The sequence below is a fragment of the Amblyomma maculatum genome, chromosome 2 (assembly GCF_055883805.1).
Source record: "Amblyomma maculatum isolate TAMU_Amacu chromosome 2, ASM5588380v1, whole genome shotgun sequence".
Taxonomy (NCBI): domain Eukaryota; kingdom Metazoa; phylum Arthropoda; class Arachnida; order Ixodida; family Ixodidae; genus Amblyomma; species Amblyomma maculatum.
The window spans coordinates 15,719,281-15,741,914 of record NC_139345.1 but is presented as its reverse complement, the minus strand read 5'-3'; the positions used below and the strand labels follow the sequence as shown (position 1 = coordinate 15,741,914).

Here is a 22,634-nt window from a genome sequence, read left to right as displayed (position 1 = left end):
TGCAGGAGATTGCATTGCGGCTCACAACTTCTTGATGGCGAGAGACTTCATCATGGATGATGTGGCGAATCATGTCAGCTAAATTCGGTAGCTCATGAGAATGCTCGTGAGCATCCGCACTTGCAACAGTGGTCACATTAGGCAAATGGCCAAACTTCGGAGTTATGCGACGCAGCTTTAAAGCTTCGAATGTGCGACAGTGCTTGATGAGAGCCATGGGAGAATCTAAGTTATCTTTTGAGATCAAAAAATTATATAAGTCCTCGACATGCTCACTGCTACTTGCACCATCATGTGTGTTGACTGGCTAACGCAAATGAAGAAACCCCAACAGTCATCGGCCTGTTGCTGCAACGGGTCCGTGGAGCCACGGCTGCAGTTATTCCATTCACTCAAACCACAACTGGAAGCAGCACAGTCGTAGCACACGAATGCTTCAGTCATGTGATATTTTTTGCATTTCCCGAGCTTTCTTCGGAGCAGGAGAAGATGATGAAGACAGAATAAAGCAGGACGTTCCAAGGAACGCCCGTGTCTCTGCTTGTTCAGTCCTTTACAATGGTGCAGTCGACTAACGTCGGGCCAGACCTCCCCAACCCATTTCTCCTTCGAAACGGCCAAGCTGTCACATGGCCGGCTCACTCGGCATCCAAGACCACTATCCTGTCCGAGAACGGTGTTCACTCCTCCTCAACGAATTCAGTCCTGGCCCTCCTTCCCGAAGCCCTCTCCACACCCTCCGGGAGTTATCCGCCTCTTTCACCACAGTGCTTGGCCACGCTTCACTGTCCTCCGGATGCCCAGTACCGCTAGTACAGCTTCTGTAGTTCAGTGGTCTTTCTGATGACGCCTAAGAGTGGATTTTAGTTGTCGACGCTGCTGCCCAGCGTTCCGCCTGGTCTCCTGCCACCACACTGAAGACCATCTCCATGGTGCCGCCCGCGCCTGGCACCTGACACCACTTGATCGGCCTGGACCACTGCCACCCTTGCCACCTTTACACCCCTGGCCAGTGCGCATGTCAAATTCACGACGATGAGATTGCGGCGCCACGCTCCAGATGAAGATGTCGCCCTAACATTTACGAAAAGGTCAGTCTTCCTCAGGCCTGCAATATTGAGCGGCCCGCGTCCGCTGCTAAGCAGTACATAGTCAACAGGCTTCACAATGCCACCCATGCATCGATTATGTCCACAGTGGACACCGACAGCCTTTCCATCTTTGTTCACCAGGCGGCCGCCTTGCATGACACCACCAGTCGTCGCGGGATCCTTGCTGCCGCCGGGATCCAGCACTGTGGTCGCTTTTCATGCAGTCGACTTGGCTACATGTACAAGGATTGTCCTCATGCTGCCCGCCTGCGCATACATTTCCAAAACCATCCTCTTCCTCTCCTGCCGGTGCATGTTGATGACATTAGGGAGTTGACCGCACTGGTTGACACCAGCGCTCAGCAAACGGTCTTGCTACAGCGTCATGCACCAGTCCGAGTCAACAGACCTCGTCTCCACTGCAAGGCTTGGGAGGAATCGCCATTCCCGCTGGTGCTGTCGATCTTTGCATCCGCACTGAGGCTGGCAGCAAGGTCCTGGTGGGCATACCATGGTAGCTAATGGTACAGTAGAATCTCGGTGATACGAAATTCAAAGGGAGACGAAAATGTTCGTATCACCCGAAATCTCGTATCACCAAAAAACGAGCAAAATCCGTTTTCAAGCCTTCCAACAGGTACGAAATATTTATTTTCGTTGAAAGAAATCGCGTATATCCTTCTGCACCTTCTTTTCCGCGAGATCTGATAACAGAGAGTTTTGAAAACTGAAAAATTGGGCCGCTGTCTTCTCCCGCACAGACTCGGAGGTCACGGCGCGCCGCAGAACATCGATGGCGTGCAACGTTTCTGCTGCCGTCGGCGGTGGGTCATCAACGCTTTGGTCGTCGTCATCTTCGTCACTGCATGGAATGCCAGGCTGTGATGACGCTTCCTCCGCAATATCTTCAACTGAGCGGAGACCACAGGTGGCGAGGTCATCGTCCGCGGTGATGAAATCGTCGACGCAACAGTCGATGTCAAGTTGATTCCAGACATCGATGGAAATCGGGTCTGGCACTTGCGAGGCAGTAGCCACAGCGGATTTGAAAACCCCACACTTCACGAAACAATTGGTAATGGTCGTAGGAAGGACGCGATCCCAGGCAATTGCAAGAAAATGCACAGCGTCCAGAAGAGTGATCTGGAGATTCGCGTCCTTCCTTTCAATCTTCACGAGGCAGCGCACCAACACAGCTTTGAAATGGTGCTTAACATTGCTTATAATCCCAGCATCCAGTGGTTGCAAATGACTTGTTGCGTTCGGGGGCAGGAACACCACCTTAACACTCTGTAGTGTCATTTGTTTTGGATGGGCGGTGCACTGGTCCAGCAGCAAAACTATTTTTCTGTTGTGGCAAGACATCTTGCGGTCGAGGTACGTGACGAATTCCATAAACAAAGAAGACGTCATCCATGCTTTTTTGTTCGCCTTGTAGACGCAGGGCAATCGACCGACTGCCTTAAAGCATCGGGGCTTTTGATATTTGCCAATGACTGTCAGTGGCATCTTTTCCGATCCGTCGGCGTTGCAACAAAACAAAACTGTGATACGCTGTTTGCTCTTTTGTTCGCCCCGGCAGGCATCGCCTTTAAAGCACAAACTTTTTTCGGGCTGGAGATTGTAAAACAGCCCTGCTTCATCTACATTAAAAACATCACGTGCCTCATATCCCACTATGTAAGATGGCAGTGTGGTTGTCATCCAGTCTTCCACGGCGGAGGCGTCAACTTTTTTTCCTTCGTGGCCACGAACGGTCTTGTAGGAAAGATTATGACGCACCTTGAACCGGTGAATCCATCCACCGGAGGCCTGAAAGTCATCAATTCCAAGTGTGAGTGCGATGTCCGCTGCCTTCTCACGAAGCACTTTTCCGTCGATGTTGACGCCGGCCGCCGTGACCTCTCTGAACCACGTTAGAAGAACCTCTTCCAACTTCACATGGTGGGCAGTTTTGACTTCTTTAGAATTCATCGCGAAGTGCTGCACATTCTGCATAATTTGGTCGTGCTGACCAACGATCGTTGACAACGTTGACAGCGGCAGGCCTAGCTCCTTGGCCATGTCAGTGCGCCTTTTCTTGGGCTCTTTGTCCACCTTATTTAAAATTTCCAATTTGTCTTTAAAGGTCAGCGCCTTTCTCTTCCGTGACATTGCAGTATGATGTACCTTTCCGCGTTGCCGAGATGATCACAAAACGATGCGCTATCAACGCGTTGTCAGCCTCAACAAATGAGAAAACGAAGCAACGTGTTGCCGCTGCAGCGGTCACAGGGTTGCCAAGTCCAAAAAACGAAAAGTCGGCACAAAAATGGGAAAAGTAGCAAGAAAGTAGCCAACCAGAGGAAGAGCAATAAAAAGTAGCCAAAAAGGAGCCATGGGGCCATGCATGGGGCAGTAAATAGAGCGCCCACTGCAATAAGACAACCAAAAACATTCGTTTAATAGTCGTTTTATTCCAACGCTCGTGAAGAAACAAATGCCAGTTGCGTCTTATAGCAACTAAATCACATAGAAAAGTTTTCCGAAAAAAAAAAAAAAAAGAACTGGCTGCGTAACACAGCAATATTATATAAACAGACATAAAACTAAACTGACCAGATAAACACACATGTTATCAGAAACTTCTCTGTGATGATTAGAAACAGTATAAAATGCATAAAATTATGCCCACGAAAATGTAAGTATAAAATGTTAGTGGAGTTGGACGTCTCAAACAATGGCTACAAAAGGAGAACACGACGAAACGAAACTGCAACCACTCAGGTGTGATGTTCAGGCCTGCTGTAAATAGTTGAGTTGACCTTCTCAATCATGGTTTGGGTTTATCAAGGATACGGCCAATGTGCAGGGGGTGTTCACATGTTCACACACACTTCTTTTTGATCATGACTACTAGGCGTTGGACGGGAACCTTAGGTTTCTCAAGTATAATATTACATTATCGAGAGGCGTTTACCTTGCCTAGAGATATAGAAATTCTTTCATAGGCATACCAAGTATATTCGTAAGCTTTTTTGACACCAGTGCCTAATAATGTTCGGCGAATTGCGGTCAATGAATGGTTGTCCGCGCTGCTTGATCGCATTGAAAGTGCGCAACTGTTTTATTCAGTGAACAAACTAGAGTGCAAAAGCCACTTTCACACTGATGAGACAAACCTATGGACGGAAGACGCACTCATGACTAATTTATTGTCAACGGGTGCATGCTAAATAAGATCTACTGCACGCAAATATGCACGGGCAAAGAAAAACATTTCGAAGCAGTTCGTGGTAAGCCTAGTTAGTGTGTTAGCTCTGTTGTGATGTTTATCTAAGTTTGGCTAGCTAGCATAATGCGTTTACACTTGCCCTTTGTTGGCCATCTATAATGCAAAATTTGGCTTTAAGTGCAGTTAAATAATTAGCACTAATTAATTCGGTTCGATAACTAGCACAACTCATTTGCATTCAACCTAAGCTTTCGAAAGGTCTATGACTCGGTATATGAAAGGTATATGGTTTTGATTGCATATAGCTCACTAACGCTAATATGGATCGCTAATTCAGAGCATTTGGATTCATCCTAAGCTTTTCAACGGTATGACTTGATCGTCTAGCTCAAAGTTAGGTTTTATACAAAATAAATATTTAACGCAGATTAATGAGGATCGCTAACTACCACAGTGTCATTACACTTGGCCTAAGCTTTCCAACGTTATATGGCTCGATGCTGCAGTGCAAATTTGGGTTTCAGGTGCGGTTTACTAAATATCATTTAATTTGGCCCGTAGTCGGTCAAAATAACTGTATAATTAACCAATGATCCAAACTAAAGGTTTATCACGTGACATATACTATGCTTAGCCAAGATAGCTTGAAAGTAGCGAAATAGACTAAGCGGCCGCTTTGACTTTCTCTGATCTTAAAGTTCAAAGCACCAGCCTGGGTCGTTTTCTCGTTTTGCGAAAAAAGAAAGAAAGCGAAATTGACTAAGCAGCCGCTTTGACTTTCTCTGATCTTAAAGTTCAAAGCACCAGCTTGGGTCGTTTTCTCGTTTTGAAAAAGTTTTACCGCGGTGACAGAGTTCACGCTAAAAAAAACCAAAAAAAAACAAACACAGACAAAGTCAGAGGCAGTACTAGATCCTGGAGCGCAGACCTGGACCAAAAACGCGCACTTCACTGACTGCTGCGGCCGGCCGGCGGGCGCCAGGTAGAAAAAGCGTGTCGTGCGCAGAGCTCGCAGCCGCCCCGCGCTAGGAGAATTGAGGAGGAAAGGGCAGCGCGGGGGAGAGTGTCGCTACTTTCAAATTATCAAGGGGTTTTAGTGGATGGATGTTAAGAGCGTCCCCTTTGAAACAGGGTGGGGACAGTCGTCACCATGCACAGTTGGTTGTATTGCAGCGCTACCGTTATTTGCTATCTGTCTATCTATAAAAATGAGCATCCTGAACAGCGCGCAAACGGGCTCGTTGGAATAGGCGAAAATTTTTCAAAGTAGCCAGAAAGTAGCCAAGTAGCCAACCCAAAATTTTTGTAGCCAGGCGGCTCAGAAAGTAGCCAATTTGGCGTAAAGTAGCCAAATCTGGCAACCCCAGCGGAGACTCCGGAAAGCGGAAGAGCGTGGCCTGCGGGGCGGCGGAGAAATGTGGAGAGGGCCGCAAGGCCGTGCGCACAGGAAGCAACAACGAGATAAAAAAAAAATAAAAAAATGCGGGGGGAGGGGAGAGAAAGAAAGATAAGTGGGAGGGAGAAGGGGGGGGGGCAAGATATCGCCGCCTTCCTTCGCCAACTTCGCTGCTGCCGCGGGTTGCCAAGCCAGTTTTTTCCCGCTGTATTTTTTTTTTCTTCTTTCGCGCGCGTGTGCGTGATCCGTGCTATCAGTGCTGCGCCGCTACGAACGCTTTTCTCGCTGTGCGTGTGTGCGTGGGCCTCGACCGGTCGTGATACCGAAGTTCGTATCACCCGTAGCGAAAAGAAAAAGTGTTCGGAACATCCGATTTTTTGCCCACTGAACGCAATGCAATTCGGCCGGGGAATCTTATGAATTCGTATCACACCGAATTTCGTATCAGCCGAGTTCGTATCACCGAGATTCTACTGTAGCTCGTGTTAGCAGGCAGACGGGCAGTGGGCGGGTTGGGAACACAGGCATGAAACATGTGACATCACAGCTTCTGAGGAGTAATAGTTCCAGCCGCCACCGCCAGATGTCCCAGTTAAAGGAAAAAAGTGCTTGCCGCTTTCTTTGCGCAAGAAACAACAGGATTTTAGTCATCTCAGGAATGCGAGCCTTCACTGATGTCCAAAAGTAGGTCGCCTGAAATTTTATGCAGCAACTATCCCCTTAATTTGCAGTAATTTTTTTCTTACAATGCCGCTTCATTCATTTTTTTCTTACTAAAGATGTATTTTGACGTACTCTGAATGCTCACACATTCTTTTTAGAAGCACTCCTAATAAAACAAACTTCTGAAAAAGTAAACAATTTTCACGGTCTTCTAGAGTTTGAAGTGTACATATGTTAAGTGAAAAAATGCATAAAATGGCATAACAGTGAGAGAAAAATTGCAAACAGAAGATTTATTGCACTATGCATGAGGCCAGCAAGACTGAGAGCATGGACTAAGCTGACATTATTGGACTAGAAAAATGCACTGGCTAGCTAACTTATTTTACTGTTTTTTTCTTTTTTTCACCAGATCCCTGATCTCTGGGTGGCTGCTACTTGTGTGTTTCACTCCAGTTTCTTCGTAGTGACCAGGAGGGTGGCTGTGCATTATCTCTATTATTATGCTCAGCTTCAGTATTTGGTCCGCTTTGATGTTGAAGAGGGTTCCCTTTAATAAAAGTATAAAAATAAAAGAAAGAAAAATATGTCTGTGTTTGGAAGGGATAAGAGCTAAACATGTTATTTAGTAACACCTCGTTACAAGAGACACTCAAGGGACCCGAAAACAACGTCTCTTGTAAGCAAAGTCTCTTGTAACCAAAAATTCTAAAAGCACTGTATTGATCAGTTTACTGCACCTCAGCATATAAATGCATTCACACGCATTAACAGGAAGTTGTTCAGGAAAGCTTAAAGAAGTTATTCATACTAGTATGTATTTTCGTGAGTGCAAAGTGTATTCCTTCCCGAATTCTGGAGGTAAAGTACTTCACTTTGCAAGCACTCTTGCATGCTTGTCGCCCTCAGATGCTGATACTTTTCCTCTGAAATGTCCTCGTAGTCATCCACTGTGAAACATGTGCCATTTACTTGCGTGAGAATTGCACAGTCTGTAAGCTCTTCGGGAGCACACAAGATCCACATCTGCAGATACGAATTCCTCAAAAGATTCTGGTACCTCAGCAGTCTCTTGGATGCTCGCCCAAGCTTCATCTTTAAGGAAGCTTTCCACAGTATCCATATATGAGCCCTCTTACATGATGTCACCACATTTAAAGCCTGCTTGTCTGAAACGGTTTTGATTTCTCATTTCTTCATTTCTCAGGCCATTCTAGACACCTGAAATCACCTGAACAGCAAACTTCTTATCATTTACTATTGTAGAGTCTTGCTTCCTGTTGAGCAACAGGCATTCTACCAACCTTGTTTTTTACAGCAATTTGAGAGTACATAATGCCTTTGTCTGTTGGTCGAAGGTAGGGTGTGGAGTTTGGAGTGAAAAATAACTTTAGTGGCTTCGAGCACGAGAACTTTTGGTGCTTTTAGTGCTGCAAGAAGCATTGTCCACAAAGAAAAAGGCATCGGGGTCATTTTGACTTTCCAATCATGGGGAAGCACTCCTCGGTTTCTGACATGTACAACAAAAAGGATGCCGATATGGAACAGAATTCAGCTAAGGAAATCTGAAGTCCATCATGTACGAGTTGGTACGCTTCAGCTGCATTGCATGAGCACACCTGGGTTGTATCCCTTCTAAATAGTGAAAAATTTACTCCAGGGACCTGAAAAACTTGCCCTTAGTAACCGGGTGTCTCTTGTAACCATGTCTCTTGTATGCAATGTTGCTAACATGGCAGACATAGGAAAACCAACCAAACCATTTTCAAATGTCTCTTATAACCGAGTGTATCTTATAACAGTGTCTGAGATTTAACTTTATTGTGAGCGTAAGTGATAAGGCTATGACAACGCACCTGAGGCGGCTTTGGGGCACACCATAGCTTCCAGCCTGCAGCTTAGCAAAGGTGCACTGGTAGCCCATCCTTAACAGGCACTTCATGGTCAGCGACAGCATTTGGCCTTTCACGCCGTACAGAAAGCCCTGGACATTTTCGAGCAAAAACAGCTGTGGCCGATAGTAGTCGCAGCAGCTGAGATAGGTGGACACCAGAGAGTTCTGCAACATGAAAGGCACCATGCAGACCATAAATCAGCAGGAGAGAGTTCAAATGCTACATAAATAGTTATGCTAGTCAATCAATTAAAAGATTCTACGAAGCTATGGTGATACAAACATGTTTGCAGCTTCGCACGGTTTGTATCCCTGAGATTATACTGTTCTACACAACAAAAAAAAAAAGTTAATGTGAGCTATCTAAACATTTTTTTTTTTTTTGCATGCTACACAAATCTATTTATGCCAAATGCTGAAAGTGAATTATCTGTTTTCTTTTTTTTTCCACAGAGGCAGGCATTCTACAGAACTAAATATTGCACAAGGTAATTTGCCATAATGATAACTGCTACCATCCTCGTCGCATGATTGCATTATCCCGTGAATAATTACTCACCTTAAGCATAGATTTGTCTCTGTATTGAAAACGATTTAATGTGCTGAAACCTTGACACGGGGGACCACCACAGAGGAACTGCACATCTCCCTTCTGGGGCAGCTGCTGCCCCTTAGCATTTCTTGCTTTGCCCTGTGCAAAAATCAAGCCGGAACAAACACCACTTTAGCTCTCTGAAGTGCATATCACTAACGCACACTGAAACATGCACATGAACTACAACACACGTCTTTAAGTGCTGCCACGCGGGCTAGCACTGCTGCATGCTTTGTGTTATGGCATAAGCCCTCCAACAGTGTCATATGGCATGAAGATTCCATCACTGCCTGTAATTAAGTCCATTTGCATTTCTTGACTGCTGACGTAAAAGCTATAGCAATTATGCCCCGCCTAAACTTCCTCCTTGCCTACAAGATACAGCAAGGAATACGCAGACTGATTGGAAGGAAGCAAAGCTTTCTGCCATGGATCAATCCGTTAATTACACAGCATGTGTGGACTGTCCCTCAGATGAAAGATGAACTATACTTGTTTCAGTAGCTGGTTTCTGAGTACAAAAAAAAAAAAAAAAATCCCTGGACCACTAGTGTCACTTTGCAGTGAGCAAGCATCAAGGCAAGCACAGCATCCTCTCAGAAGATGAGAAAAACTACCCACGCCCATTTGGGTGCTATCATGCTGAGAAACATGACACAGACAGAAAAAGACGTGGAGTATTGAAGGCCAGCAAAACAAAAAAGATGGCAAATACTGTTTATGTTCAATTAAACCATTTTGGGCCTTGCACACCTAGCTAGAAAAGTGCAGAAGTGATTGTACTTATGTAGAGCATTAAAATGAAAATGACAGCTGTAACATTAAGAGATAATGGGCCAGAGAACAAACGCGAATCAGTAGCATCCGAGCAAAAACGAAGAACAAGTGGGCATGGGCAAATCATGTAACCTGAATGCAATGCGAAGGATGGTCGTTATGGTAATAGAGTGGATTCCAAAAGAAGATAAGCAAGCAAGGAGCGACAGAAAATCAGTCAGTTGAGTAGATGAGATTTGGAAGGCTGCGAGGGTAAGGTGTTTACAGGCGGCACAAGACAGAGTTAATTGGACTGATATGGGAGAGGCCTTCGTTCTGCAGTGAATGTAGTTCATTTGATGATGATGAAACTGTTGGTGGTGGCTGATGGTGATGAAGCTATCAAGAAACAATCTCCCTACTGTTGAAACAATCAAAATCCCCCCATGGCAAAAAAAAATAAATAAATAAAAGAAACATATAAATTTACTGGAATCCCAGCTGCTCCCAATGGGACTATATAAATGTGTTTCAAATAGAATTATCACACCAATCGCACAGTCCAAACGGATCTTCCAATTGGTTTCAGATGAAACACACATTCCAAATGGATATTCTATTTAGACCTAGCAGCTATAAATGGATATTCTATTTAGACCTAGCAGTAGTAGCTATAATATTGGTTGTCCATATTCTAAATGAAAACCCAGCTGGATAAATCTTCGCCAAATAGTGAGCCCAATTGGTCAGCCCAACAGCACCCAATGTATCTTTGTGAATATTTGCATAATTGACAGAACAGAATATTCTTTTATAATAATGGCTATCAGCAGCCAAACATACTAAATCGTATTCATCGACATTATCACTGCAGTCAATAAATGCGATCAATCGACGAGCGCCACTAGCCTCAGCATGAGTGTCTGAGTGGAGTATATAAGCAGGAGTAGAAGTTGTGTTCACTGGGATTGATCTTATGCTAGTAGTATCTAACTGTATATAGTGTTTATTGTGTGTTATGTATGCTTACGTGCAGTGATTTCTATAACAAGCTGCAATTCTCATAGTTTCCACATGCCTAGTAAAAATCTAGACCGGCAGTTATTCTTTGTCTAGAGTAGTAGTTACCACTAAAGTACTATAGTATGCAGTGGGTGAGTCTCATTGGATCCCTTTGGTATGCCCGATTGGACCCATCCCATGTAGTAGGTCTGACCCATTGAATCCAATTGGTACATATCCCGCTGGGCCCATCACAAGCAGTGGATCTGAACCGATAAATCTAATTGGCATGTGTCAGTGGACTCATTATACACCATGAGCCTCCCCCACTGCAAAGTGCAAATGATTCCAGTTGGAAATTTCCAACCAGTTCCAATTGTTTTTTTTGACCGGGAGGGAATCTACTTGCATGAAGACAGTAGCCTTCAAAGCACTGATAGTGTCAAAGTACTATGGATTCTTGATGGCAATTACACTGCAGCTGGAGCAGGGCACGTTTCACGAAGTGTCTTCCTTCACCCACACTCCATGGTTGCATGGGGTAAAACTGAAAAGGCACAAAACTATCTTCTGATGCGTGGCAACACTAAGGTGAACATAAACAAACTTTTCTCAAAATTGAAAAGGCATAAAATTATCTCCCTTCTCATAGACACCTAAAATGCACCATTATAGAAGAGACAAACCAAAGCAAAAAGATGTTCTCGAGTGCAGTATGCCTTGTAGTCAACGCTGCTATCTGCCACACTCCCCGCATCAGCACTGCGTGCACCAGGCCCATGTATGACACTATGTCTGTGTCGCTGATATTTGTGGCGCAAATAGCCTGTTATCACTCATGTGCTCTATAAACAACATTTTTCAACAAACCTGTGATCATCTTGTTATGGCTATTGTACTGTTGTCTCGTCTTTGCCAGCATGAACATATGGTGTCAGGAGTGGCTACGGCAGCCTAGCTACACTAACGGCGCATGAAGCCCAGAAAAACTGATCATGTCAGAACCGTTGAGTCTGGCAGGGAACATCTTGGCATCATGGAAGCGTTTCTAGCTAAAAATATGAGGTCTTCCTAGAAGCGTTGGCAGTCGAGAGCTGCGCTCCTGCTCAGCATCGCCGGTGACGAACTCTATATGTTCAACAATTTCAAGTTCGAGCCAGATGAGAGCAAGGGTGACTACAACACCTTGATATGAAAGTGTGATGCCTACTCTAGAGCGGTGAGCAATGAAGTGCATGAGTGATACCTCTTTCGCATGAGGGACCAAGTGGAAGGAGAGACGTTCAAAAAATTTCCGTGTGACCCAACGAAGCCAGCCTCACAGTGTAATTTTAGAATGCTAAGCAAATCAATGATAAGGAACCAAATCATCTTTGGTACGAACAGCTCTGGATTACGTGAAAAGATGCTTGGTGAGATGTTGCAAAAAACTGAAGATGTGTGCAAAACTGCAGAGTGAGTTGCACAATAAAAAGGTGTGGCATAAAGAAGATAGATATGTTGATTTTGTTTTAAGGTGTACTGTCATACATGGGCCTGACACATATTCTGTGTTTTATAAGCCCTTTATTGTTGGTGGGCTATATAAGCAACACTTTCTAACAAACTCGCGTTCTTGTTCTGGCTACCATGCTGTTGCTGTGTCTTCCCCGCCGCAGATACACTTCACGTTTGTCACATATATTTCTTGATGTTGCCACCTTCAACATGAATGCACAAATAGGCCAGCAGGACTCAATGTATTAATCCTAACGGTGCCTTCAAGTTTGTCCGCCACTGTGTGCTTGGACAATAAGTCTACGTTTATCACCATCCTCCCAGGCATCCTCCCTGTAAGGACATGCAGACTTGTTTCTGCAGTGGAGGTGGGTCAAGAAAGCCGTGTCTAGCGTAACAAATTTCGTCACAATCATAACTACAATAAAGCCAGACAACTGCATCCGCACAGAGTGTGTACATGCCATGCATTGTGCCGTTGTATGCCTCACAATAGACTCATTTCAAAATTATGTGCTACGCCGGTAATACCCATTTCATGCTCAGACCTGCTATAGATTACGGGAGAGGCAGTAATAGTTTTGCTCAAACCTTCAGGACGTCATTGAGAAATGCATTGAAGTCCTGGGTGTAGACAGTCGCGTCTGGGAAATTCCTCTGGAAAGCCCGTGATGCCACTTCGCCGCTCTCCACAGCCCAGCATGTTTCACTGGCACCCACAGCCTCCAGGCCCCAGGATAGGCCTGCTCAATGATGCAATGCAAGCAAAAGCAAGCTTCAATATCCAGCCTCAGTTCTCCTAAAAACAGAAGCAGTACTGCAGACAGAGACTCGATTGCCACTTGTGCATTTGGCAAAAACTCACTGCTGACTACTATTCAGCAAAAATTTAGAAACAAAACAAAAAGATACCAAGTTCGAACCACAGTGACCTTCTTTTAAATTACATGTACTACATGTCACTGGGCATATACTACAACTTGTCAAGTGTTAGATTCATGCCACCAGCTAGCATTTGGGTGATATCTGCAACACAACCAAAGGAGACCTTCTCAAAGAAAAGGGATATTTAATCGATATGAGCATGACTTGTTGCACCAACTCTTTTAAGCGGCTTGATTTAGCAATAGACAATATCCAAAATACAGTGAAAGCTTGCTGATTCATACCGACTAAATTCAGCCCATTAGTCAATTCGAAGTATAATTTCAGTGGCACTTCAGCCAGATCACCATTAGGTGCATTAAAAAAGGCTGCCTTAATTTGGTCAAATTTTCCCTCCCTGTCAAATCCAAATCTGTGAGTCAAGTTTTTATTTTAAGTGGAAATTATTGTAAAGACAGAGCCTCCTGTCACCAGTTGAGCAAAGTGTGCATGATTGAACTGTTTTTAAAACAACAAGAAAAGCGTCTAAAGGGACAGTGACGAAATCTTTATCACAAATGTTACTTTAGCAAAATCCAATAGTTCGGCATTTCGTGGCTCTGTTGTTGCTCGTCCAGCAGAAAAAGACACATTTATTGCTGGGATATTTCGATTCGAAGTTGAAGAGGCTTTTTTTCCTACGATTATGATTGCAACTGTTTTCCCGATCTATGTGGAAGGGTAAAATGATGCAAACCACAACAAAACCTCGAACTACATGATTGCTGACTTAATGTCAGTGGTGGGCACTTGCAGCAGCCGAAATTAAAGCTGCCGCTCGCCAGAGCCATCAGTTCGCTTGCCCCAGCCATAGGTCCCGTTCTCAAGCTTGACAACAAAGCTCTCATGGTGAATGCTGGCATGTACTTTAGCGACCTCAGTCTCTACAGAGTAAGCGATGCTTTTTAAAGCTGAGGAGGATCAACTAGCAGGATATCAAGAATGTCTGAGCACTGACGAGGTGAATGTGTTGGCAGCAAGTGAAGCTACGGGTTAGGACGCTGACATTACTGAGCTACCGTCACGACTGACAAGTAAACACCACACTTAAACCTCTATGTAACTTACCTCCATGTAACTTACCTCCATGTAGCCAATTCCTCCATATTACGAAGTTTCTTAATTTCCCAATGCCACCCCTATGAAAGTGCTTGTATATGAATACTCCATGTAACGAACATGTGATGGAGGTTGACATTGATATAATAAACTCACAGCACCGACTGTCCCCTAGCTAGTGCTGAATTACTAGAAGTTTGGCAGAATCCCACAATTTTTAGGATGATAAAACAAACGGAGTGAGAGGTACGTCTACAATAACAACAAGTGACCACAGTTGATGCAGCGCTGACGCTGCATCTACGTGGCAGACGTAGCAGTCGCTGCTGCTTTTTCTTTTGGAATGTGGCACTACAAAAGTTCATGTTTAAAAACGGGAAAAAGATAGCAGAACAAAGAAAAAATGATGTGGGGCAAGCAGTGTGTGACCATTGCTGCCACACAGTTGCTCACGGGCCCCCTGTGCGTCGGTAGCGGAATAGCGGGAACAGCACAGTGCGCCGGCAATGCGAGGCAGAGTCAGTTTCCTAGGGCAAGGGTGGTGGGCGAGCGGGAACATGCGTGAAGACCACAGAAGTTATAACTGCTGGAGTGGCGACTGCATATACCTTCGTAAGCGCAGAATGGTCGAGCATGAGGCCGCCATCTTGCCATATAGGCAAGAAAAAGGACCTAGTGCTCTTGTATTGATTTTTTCAGTGCTCATATTTCGCCTCGTTATGCTGGGTGCAGGGATGGGTGCAATAGGAGTACAAGATGACAGCAACAGCAGCACACGCATTGTCTTTATTAGTTTCAGTGTACTTACAGATAGAATCTAATCCCTCAACCTTTTTTCTTTCCATTTGCTCTCTAACATAATTATTTATTTATATACAACATATACTGCAGCGCTGAACCACTACAGCAGGAGAGTTGGTGCAATGCACGACGCCGCTATTCTCACTGATGATCTGGATCCATGAGTGCAAAATCAAGCGATGGAACCAACCACACCAAATGAAACGGGTGCATTTTCTGCTTCTGGCAAGATGACGGCGTGCAGCGTCACCTCACGAACGCTTCCTCCACCCCAGCAGTTCTACTATAGTATCCTTGGTAAAGATGCAGGCAGTTCCTCGCTTGGTGGTGGCGCGAACGTGCGTGCTCTCCCCCAGACTGATTCCTCTACCACCCCCATTTCCCTGCTCCTTCACAGATGCATCCTGCAGGTGGAGGCTGTCGCTGCAGTAGCGCTGCGCTATTAGCACAGTAGCGAAACATTTCACCGCTTCTATAACTTCAAAAAATTCCTATTTACTGTAACCACTTTGAAGGTGGTTTCCCTTAAAATCAATTTTTAATCTGGTTTTCATTCTGCTTTGCCCTTTTGGGCTTTCACGCGAAAACTGCATATAACGAAAACCTGGACGTAACAAAATATCGCAGATATTTTACAATGTCATTATAGCCAGGCTCAACTGTACTACATAGGGCTGTTTTTGATTAGCAGATGGTGAGCTATGCATTGTGGCAGACAACAAAAAAAGGAAGCACAAAGCCTGTTTTGCGCAACTTTTTACGTGTCCTTCGCTTTTGTATTTCTTAATATGAACTAATTGAGCTGCTCTTCGCTCAACGCTTCCTTGAGTGTTCCCACCTTTGGAGGCTTACTCGTAAGTTGTCCGCATCGGTGCTATGCAGCGAGCATGCGAGGGTGAAGTATACTCATTATGCCACAAACTGATGCACCAGATGGCTCTGTGCGTGCGTTCATGCATGCTGAGACGACGACAGAACAGCTAACACTGACAAATTAAAATCTTTTAAGATACAGAGCCAAACTCTGATACCTATTATAGATGCGGACATTGACGCTATTACCTAACAGCTCGCCAAAGCATTCAGCATGTTTGCAGACAATCGTGTAATGGTCATGCCGATTTTACACTTTAAAAAAATATCTGTAAAAAAAACACAGTTAAACTGCACAAGTAATCAAACGAAAAATGGAGCGGCTGAAGAGGCACAGTGTACTAACGATACGAATGATACATTGACTCACTTTTGAAAATTCAGTCTATTTTTTTCGTGAGAAAGGCAATAAGGACGAAAAGTCAATATCTTATGGTGGTTAAGGTATTTTGATAGAGATCTGAGTTATGGTTCAAAATCATCCTTGGTGTATTTTATCATTCTTTATATCTTTCTTAAGCATCCATGCCATCTTGTTCTTACAACAATTTTTCCAGGCTTCCTTTTCTAAAGCACCAGAGTCAGCTACTAATAGTTAACTTGTATAACAGTTTCACCCAATTTCGTACATGTTTATCTTGGGAACTAAACAAACACGCACAATATGTACAAATTTCATACCAGATTTTGCATCAGGGAAGCGCTTGCTGGGGCATAAATTTCACACTTGCCGAGGCATGAACTTCATATCTGAAAACTTGGACCTCTTCTGCTGCTCTGTGCTTCTAAACCACTTCAAGAACAAAATCATGTGGGAATGCAAATTGCATAGCTGTGATTGCAGAGAACCAAAAAACACAAAAACTGACTGCCTGTAGTGCTACTCAGCACACACTTTCTTTGCCTTCCAACATTTAGGCTTTCTTTTTGCAGTCTTCTTTGCATGAGGACCGTGGTGTATTCGGACAAAGTGACAAGAATGAAATGATTATGAAGCAACGATAACGGATGGGAATGCGATAAGACGGTAAAAAAGACAGAACCGAAGCAGTGTAAACTTTCCAAACAGCTTTGCCCTATGAATGCACCACGCACTGCAGAACCAACAACACCTTGTCCTTTACCCAAGCAAATTTCTCTAGAAACCTTGCTCAGTCTTATATAAGAACATAGAAGCATCACAAAAACACAATTTGAATCTTCATTTGTATTTTTTGTTTGTGGCTTCTGCCTAGAACTAGTTTCATCAAGAATGGGCTTGCGTGAGCATAGGTCACAGCCCTTACAATGCAGCGGTGGATTAGACCCTGTTCCAGTTGCCATCGAGCGTTCATGCTCCCTTAGTTTTTCATTCAAACAGCACACTGTCTGACCAACGTAGACCTTCTCATGTGAGACGAACATGATAAATAACCCCTTCATTAAAATCTATGCACTTGTGGCTGTGCTTTGTTCTGCAAGTTGTTTCATTTTGTTGTTCCATGTTGTTATGACGACATAGGAAGCAGAGAAAACTACTGGCACTTTGTATTTTGCAGCTACCTTTTTCAGGTTATGAGCTACTTGGTGGAAGTAGAAATAGACACTAGCCTAACTACTTCACCATCGGGATTAGACAGTTAACTCTCCTTTTTTTTTTCTTTATTTGTTGCCTGTTCAGCTGCAGCATGAAGTAAATGCTGGAGTTTAAAGATGTTACATGTGTTTTGCTGTTTTTTTTTTCCAGGTTTCGAACCTTTTAAAGCATTTCAATGCGGCTTCGTCCTTTCATTTCCCATCCAACATGTTACTTTGGCTTTTTACACCTCGTGCCATAGTGTTTTGCACTTTGAAAGGATCAGCCCAATGTTAAACATGCATCTCTTTACCATTCAGTAAAAGCATATCTTTCTGAGATGTAAGAGAGCTGATAGGTGGTGAGACAGTGAACCTGTATATTATGCGTGTCCTTCAATAAAAGAATCAGATGCCAGTAGTGTGTGTCCTGTCCTCCTATTTTGTATCCGCCCCATTTTGCACAAACTTGTTTGGATTACATAGACACCAACTAGACCAAAAAGTTTTACACATGTTAACAGAGTACTAATAGTCGCTGGGTTTATTGGTTTACTCTCAAGATGAACACATGTGCATAGTCCAAAGGTGTGGGCACAATGAGAGGTTAGGATGAGTGCTACCCATCGCTCATGTTTACCTCTTACCCAGTGGTTGGGCTTGCCATCACTATCTAAGACAAAAAAAAAAGGTAATTCGAGTGGTCTTTGATAGCAGACTAATCTATGTGGTGTGCATGCTCAATAGAAAAGTCCAGATCTGGTACAATATCTTTTAAACCTATCTGCCTGTCCACTCCGTCCTTCAGGCAAGTGCACATATCACACTGGAACTTGTGCTTTGTGCTGCCAAGTGCTGTGACCACTCAACCTTTTTTTACTTTCTTTAGTCCTATCTGCTCCTCTTTCAATAAGTTTCCTTTCTCAGCGGCCTCTGCCATCTCCTTTCTGCGATCATCTGCTTCTTGTTTCCTATCGTGTGTGCTGCACATTTCGTCTCATAGCCTCAAGGCCTTTGAAAAGCTGCTTTCTCCCAGCAGCTTTCCAGCCAGGTGATTAAACTGTCATCTATGAAAGGCTTAACCCTTTCACTGTCTGGCGTTTCTGGCCGTGACGCACCCCCAGTGTCGGCTTGGTTTCAGGGAATGAGCATAGAGATTTATTTTTGACTATATGATTGCTATACAAATAACATAGTCAAAAGAATATGCACATTTCAGTGCTCTGCAGGTGTTGTTAATTAACATCATTATCATTTTGAGCCTGAGTATAAATTAAATAAATAAGTATAATATTAAGAAAAAGACTGCTCGATACTTCTTGAGAGACCGAATCCGAGCTCGACACGTATTTATAAGCAAAAGAGCCATTGCTCCAGTTCGTAGTCAAAGGTCCCGCGCGGTCAGCCATCCAAAAGTAACCGCGCGCATGGAGGGTGCAATTTCGGTGACCCGCACAACGGAGATAAATGGCACGTTGCGAAATCAAGATGATAGAGGGAGATGGAAAGAGACTAAGACAACCTTATTTGCTGCTGCTAGCCGCAGGAATGGGTGCGGCAAGACAGAGCGAAAGCAGCGATCGAGTCATGTGTCGACCTATTGGAAAGGCAACGACGTGAGCCCCTGAATGAGACACGTTGTAGCAGACACGCCAACAGAATAAAAATAAAAACCTGCAAACTTGCGGCAGATGGCAAAAGAACCCTTGAACCCGTAACCGCACGCACGCACACGCCGCAAAACACACACGCCGCATGATCACTTAGCGCAATAGGGTGGCGCACGCAGAGCTACCAGGCCCCCAGCAAAGAAGGTGGCAGGGGTGGGCGCAGTCGCTCCGTACTCTTCAGTATATACGTACCAACACAACGCGGGGTGAAAATACGAACTTGCAAAAAAATTTGACAGATGGCGCAGCCTGATGCGAAGTTTTGAATGCACGATAGAGAATGTACCGGTACGTCGGTGACACTGTGGGGGGGGGGGAGCGTGACAATGTACCGGTACATTCGTGAGAGCGAAAGGGTTAATGGGATCACAGTTTCACTTTACTAACCCGTGTTTTTACTAATAGTATGTGAGTATACTGTCGAGGTGTTCTAATACCACTTAGGTGCAGACTCTGCAAATATGTTGCGGGCTCTTGAACCTCTTTCCCATTCTGCACCATGCCCGAAATCAATCACACGGCTAGAAGTCATGTCAACAGAGGAAGCTCAATGAAACGTACCACCACAGCCACCAAAGGCATCAAGAGTCCTTAGTCTTGGCCTTGAAATGTCCTCCCTAGAGTTCTGGAAAGAAGTGGATGCTTGCAAAAAAAGCAAATTTTTTTCCAACAGCTTCATGGTACATAATTGCAAAAGGATTTTCATCCATATATTTTCCCATCTTTTACTTGTGTGCACAAGTGCATACAATGAAGAAGGCACGCAAGGCAATATTGTTCCAACTGTGAAAGTGTTTCTTTTCTGAAGAAGAAAAATGCTGAAATATACTTTTGAATACCCCTACCTCATCAGTGATGAACTGGTCATGGGGTGGAACATCAAAAAACTTCTTGGCTTTAGGGTCAAACATCTGAAATTTGGGATGGTCAGAACCAGACACATTGTAGTCACTGGATGGCACACTTAGGGATGAAAAATCTGCCTGAATCGAGCAGCGCAAAGAAGGCTCACTCGGCAGTCAAAAGAAAAAAGCTTTCTGTAGCTATGTTATCACCACAGCAACAAAGCAGCAATATTAGTTTATAACCTTCAGCAGTAACCAATATAGCAGTTATATAACTTCAATCTGATGCATGCCATCACATATAACGTTTGCAGGCTTGATTAAGTCTGTGCCATAGGGTGACAGATCACTTATAGTAACTGGGACAAAATTAATACCTAATAGTTTTAAACATGGTACTAAAGCTACACACCACAATTGCAGTGATGCCTGCTGTTTGATCTGGAAGGTGGGCAATGCATTGACTTTTGCTGAGGTTTAGCATTGCAGGTACAGCCTCCTATACCGTAGAAGCCCGTGTATAATATGAACCAACATATAATAACAGGTACAATTTCGGGACAGCAAACACGTATAATGAGCACGAGGAAAGATCACTAAAGTATTGATTTGCACTACATTTCGTGGTAGCATGGTTGCTTCCTTTCTTAGGCTGACGCACTTGGTTGAAGAATTTCATGTACCATGAGGAGAAAAGCAGCTCACATTGACCCCGGAAATTGTGAAAGTCACATGGTCCTCTGGTTGTTCTAAAACTAGTAAGACAATTCCACCTTGGACATGGGACGGCAGCGCATAAGCTGCCAGCCATCATGTGGCATGCTCACACTTGTTCGCATCGGCCCAGCACACAAGTATGTGGCATGTGCCCAGGAAGTGTTCTCAGACTCGGGATTTTCGTGGTCGTCATCCGGAACGTGTATCGTCGGCCAAGAGTCCCTTGCTGAAGACATATTTCAGTAGAAACTTTTTTCCTGTGCCTCCAAACGTGTTTATTATCCCGCATTTCTTGAAACTGCGATCAACGCTCTCCTTGGGAATACTGGCGAAGCATCCCAATTCAGCGGAATGGCTGGAGAGATCTGTGAGAGACCCATGCAATGGGCAGAGTGATCCTTTCTCTATCCCTACGCTGTGTGAGGGGCGATCAACCTCCTTCTGGTCGTGTGGGCATCGCAGGCACTGCGAGGTCATGAGGATTGCAAGGTCAGTGCGGTGAAACTGAAACCACCGAACTAGTCACCCAACACCACCGTCAGATAGCGCCTCCTCTTGTTGGAAGCCTGATACTCATGGAGCTGATTAATAACGAAGCTGGAACTACGAGTTCGAATCCACGTATTATATGAGGAGGAAATCTAACACGATAAAACTGGGAAAAGAACTTAGTATTATATGTGGGTTTTTACGGCACACCAATAATATTATGTTATTATTTATCATACAGTCTTCAAGCACCTTATAATGATGATATAACAGGGAAATTGCTGAATTTCCACTTAAGTGCATAAAGCCCTTTCCAATGCAAGCATAGCCAAATGCCCTGTTCCCCACATCCCTTATCGTGTAATATTAAAAATCTGGAACTGTACTCTATTTCGACCTCATGAGCACCAGCCAGTGTCAAATCTTCCAACTAATATTCATGATATGGTATTAAGTAAGCTTTTTCTGGAGCAGGATTTAAAACTTTCAAGGTGTTGGTACATTGCGTACAAAAATAAGTGAGTTCCTTTCGGGCATGAACATATGTTAATATAAAGCAGTGGTAAAAAACAAAACTCAATCACCTTTTATTCTTTCTTTTGGAAGTATCTACCTGTTTCTGCTGCTTTGTCACCAACACATTCGCAAATTCCTTTCCTACTCTTAAAGAGCTGTATTAGGATGCCATCATATATATGCAAGTTAGAAGTTGAGCGTTAATATTGCTTCTTTAGAACTACGCTTGAGTATTATTTCCATTCACAAGTGTTGCATTTCAAAGTGAGACAGAGAGGCAACACAGTGCAACCAACACTGATCGACAACATAGCTGACCCAGATAGGTAGCACTAAAAATTCAAAGACAATTCAGACCTTTGAAAAGATGAACACGTCACCAGCAGACCAAATATCCGAGCAATCAGGCTGGCTAGACCTGGAGAAGGACACACGTGCCTTGCCATGGACATCGTTCAAGTCCACGTCTGCCTCTGCAAAATGATGCACAACCATGAAATCTACGATCAAGAATGAAAGATAAAGGAGCAGTACTGTTTACATTCTCAAAAAAAAATATGCGAATATGTATTTGAAATTCTGAATATGAATTGAGTGTTTAATACTTGGTTCGCATTCATATTCAGAAAACTACTATTCAAAATTTCTGAATATTCAAAAATTACAGCATACTCCCCAGTTTCTCCCGCATTGCGCGCTTCACCGCAATGTTTACCGCGTGGGTTGTGCAGTGAAGCATCCTCAAAATACGACAGGGCAGTTTCGTGAAGGGATCTTCCCTTTTGTGAAGAGGGCCTTCCCTCCCCGACAGTGTATGCAGAGCGAACCACTTGACGGAGCCACACACACACACAAAAAGAAAAGTTTTTCTTACTTTGGATAACATTCGCGAATGGTCTTTGGCACTCTTTTCAGCCCCTTCGATAATTCGAGCTTCCAGTTAATTCGGGTATTTTGTCTGGTCCCTCAAAGGCCAAATTAACGAGAGTTTACTGCAGTCAGCAGCAATATAAAACTCCACCAAGTTTCATGTGGGTCCTTCCTGTACAAAAAACTTGTACATAAAATCTCGTATAAA

The 22,634-nt window shown here is 44.0% G+C and overlaps 1 protein-coding gene across 2 annotated transcripts in view; it reads right to left on the bottom strand.

Moving 5' to 3' along the window:
- The window catches only part of LOC146198024 (DNA (cytosine-5)-methyltransferase 1.S-like), a 191,043-nt gene that overhangs the window by 52,831 nt on the left and 115,578 nt on the right, over positions 1-22,634 (bottom strand). For both annotated transcript variants that reach the window (XM_084593341.1, XM_084593340.1), the window contains 6 exons: positions 21,914-22,029; positions 19,835-19,900; positions 19,551-19,614; positions 12,700-12,851; positions 8,818-8,949; positions 8,221-8,423 (listed from right to left, as the gene is read on the bottom strand). In XM_084593341.1, the coding sequence (XP_084449467.1) occupies positions 8,221-8,423; positions 8,818-8,949; positions 12,700-12,851; positions 19,551-19,614; positions 19,835-19,900; positions 21,914-22,029 (733 nt within the window). The remainder of the gene's footprint in view (positions 1-8,220; positions 8,424-8,817; positions 8,950-12,699; positions 12,852-19,550; positions 19,615-19,834; positions 19,901-21,913; positions 22,030-22,634) is intronic.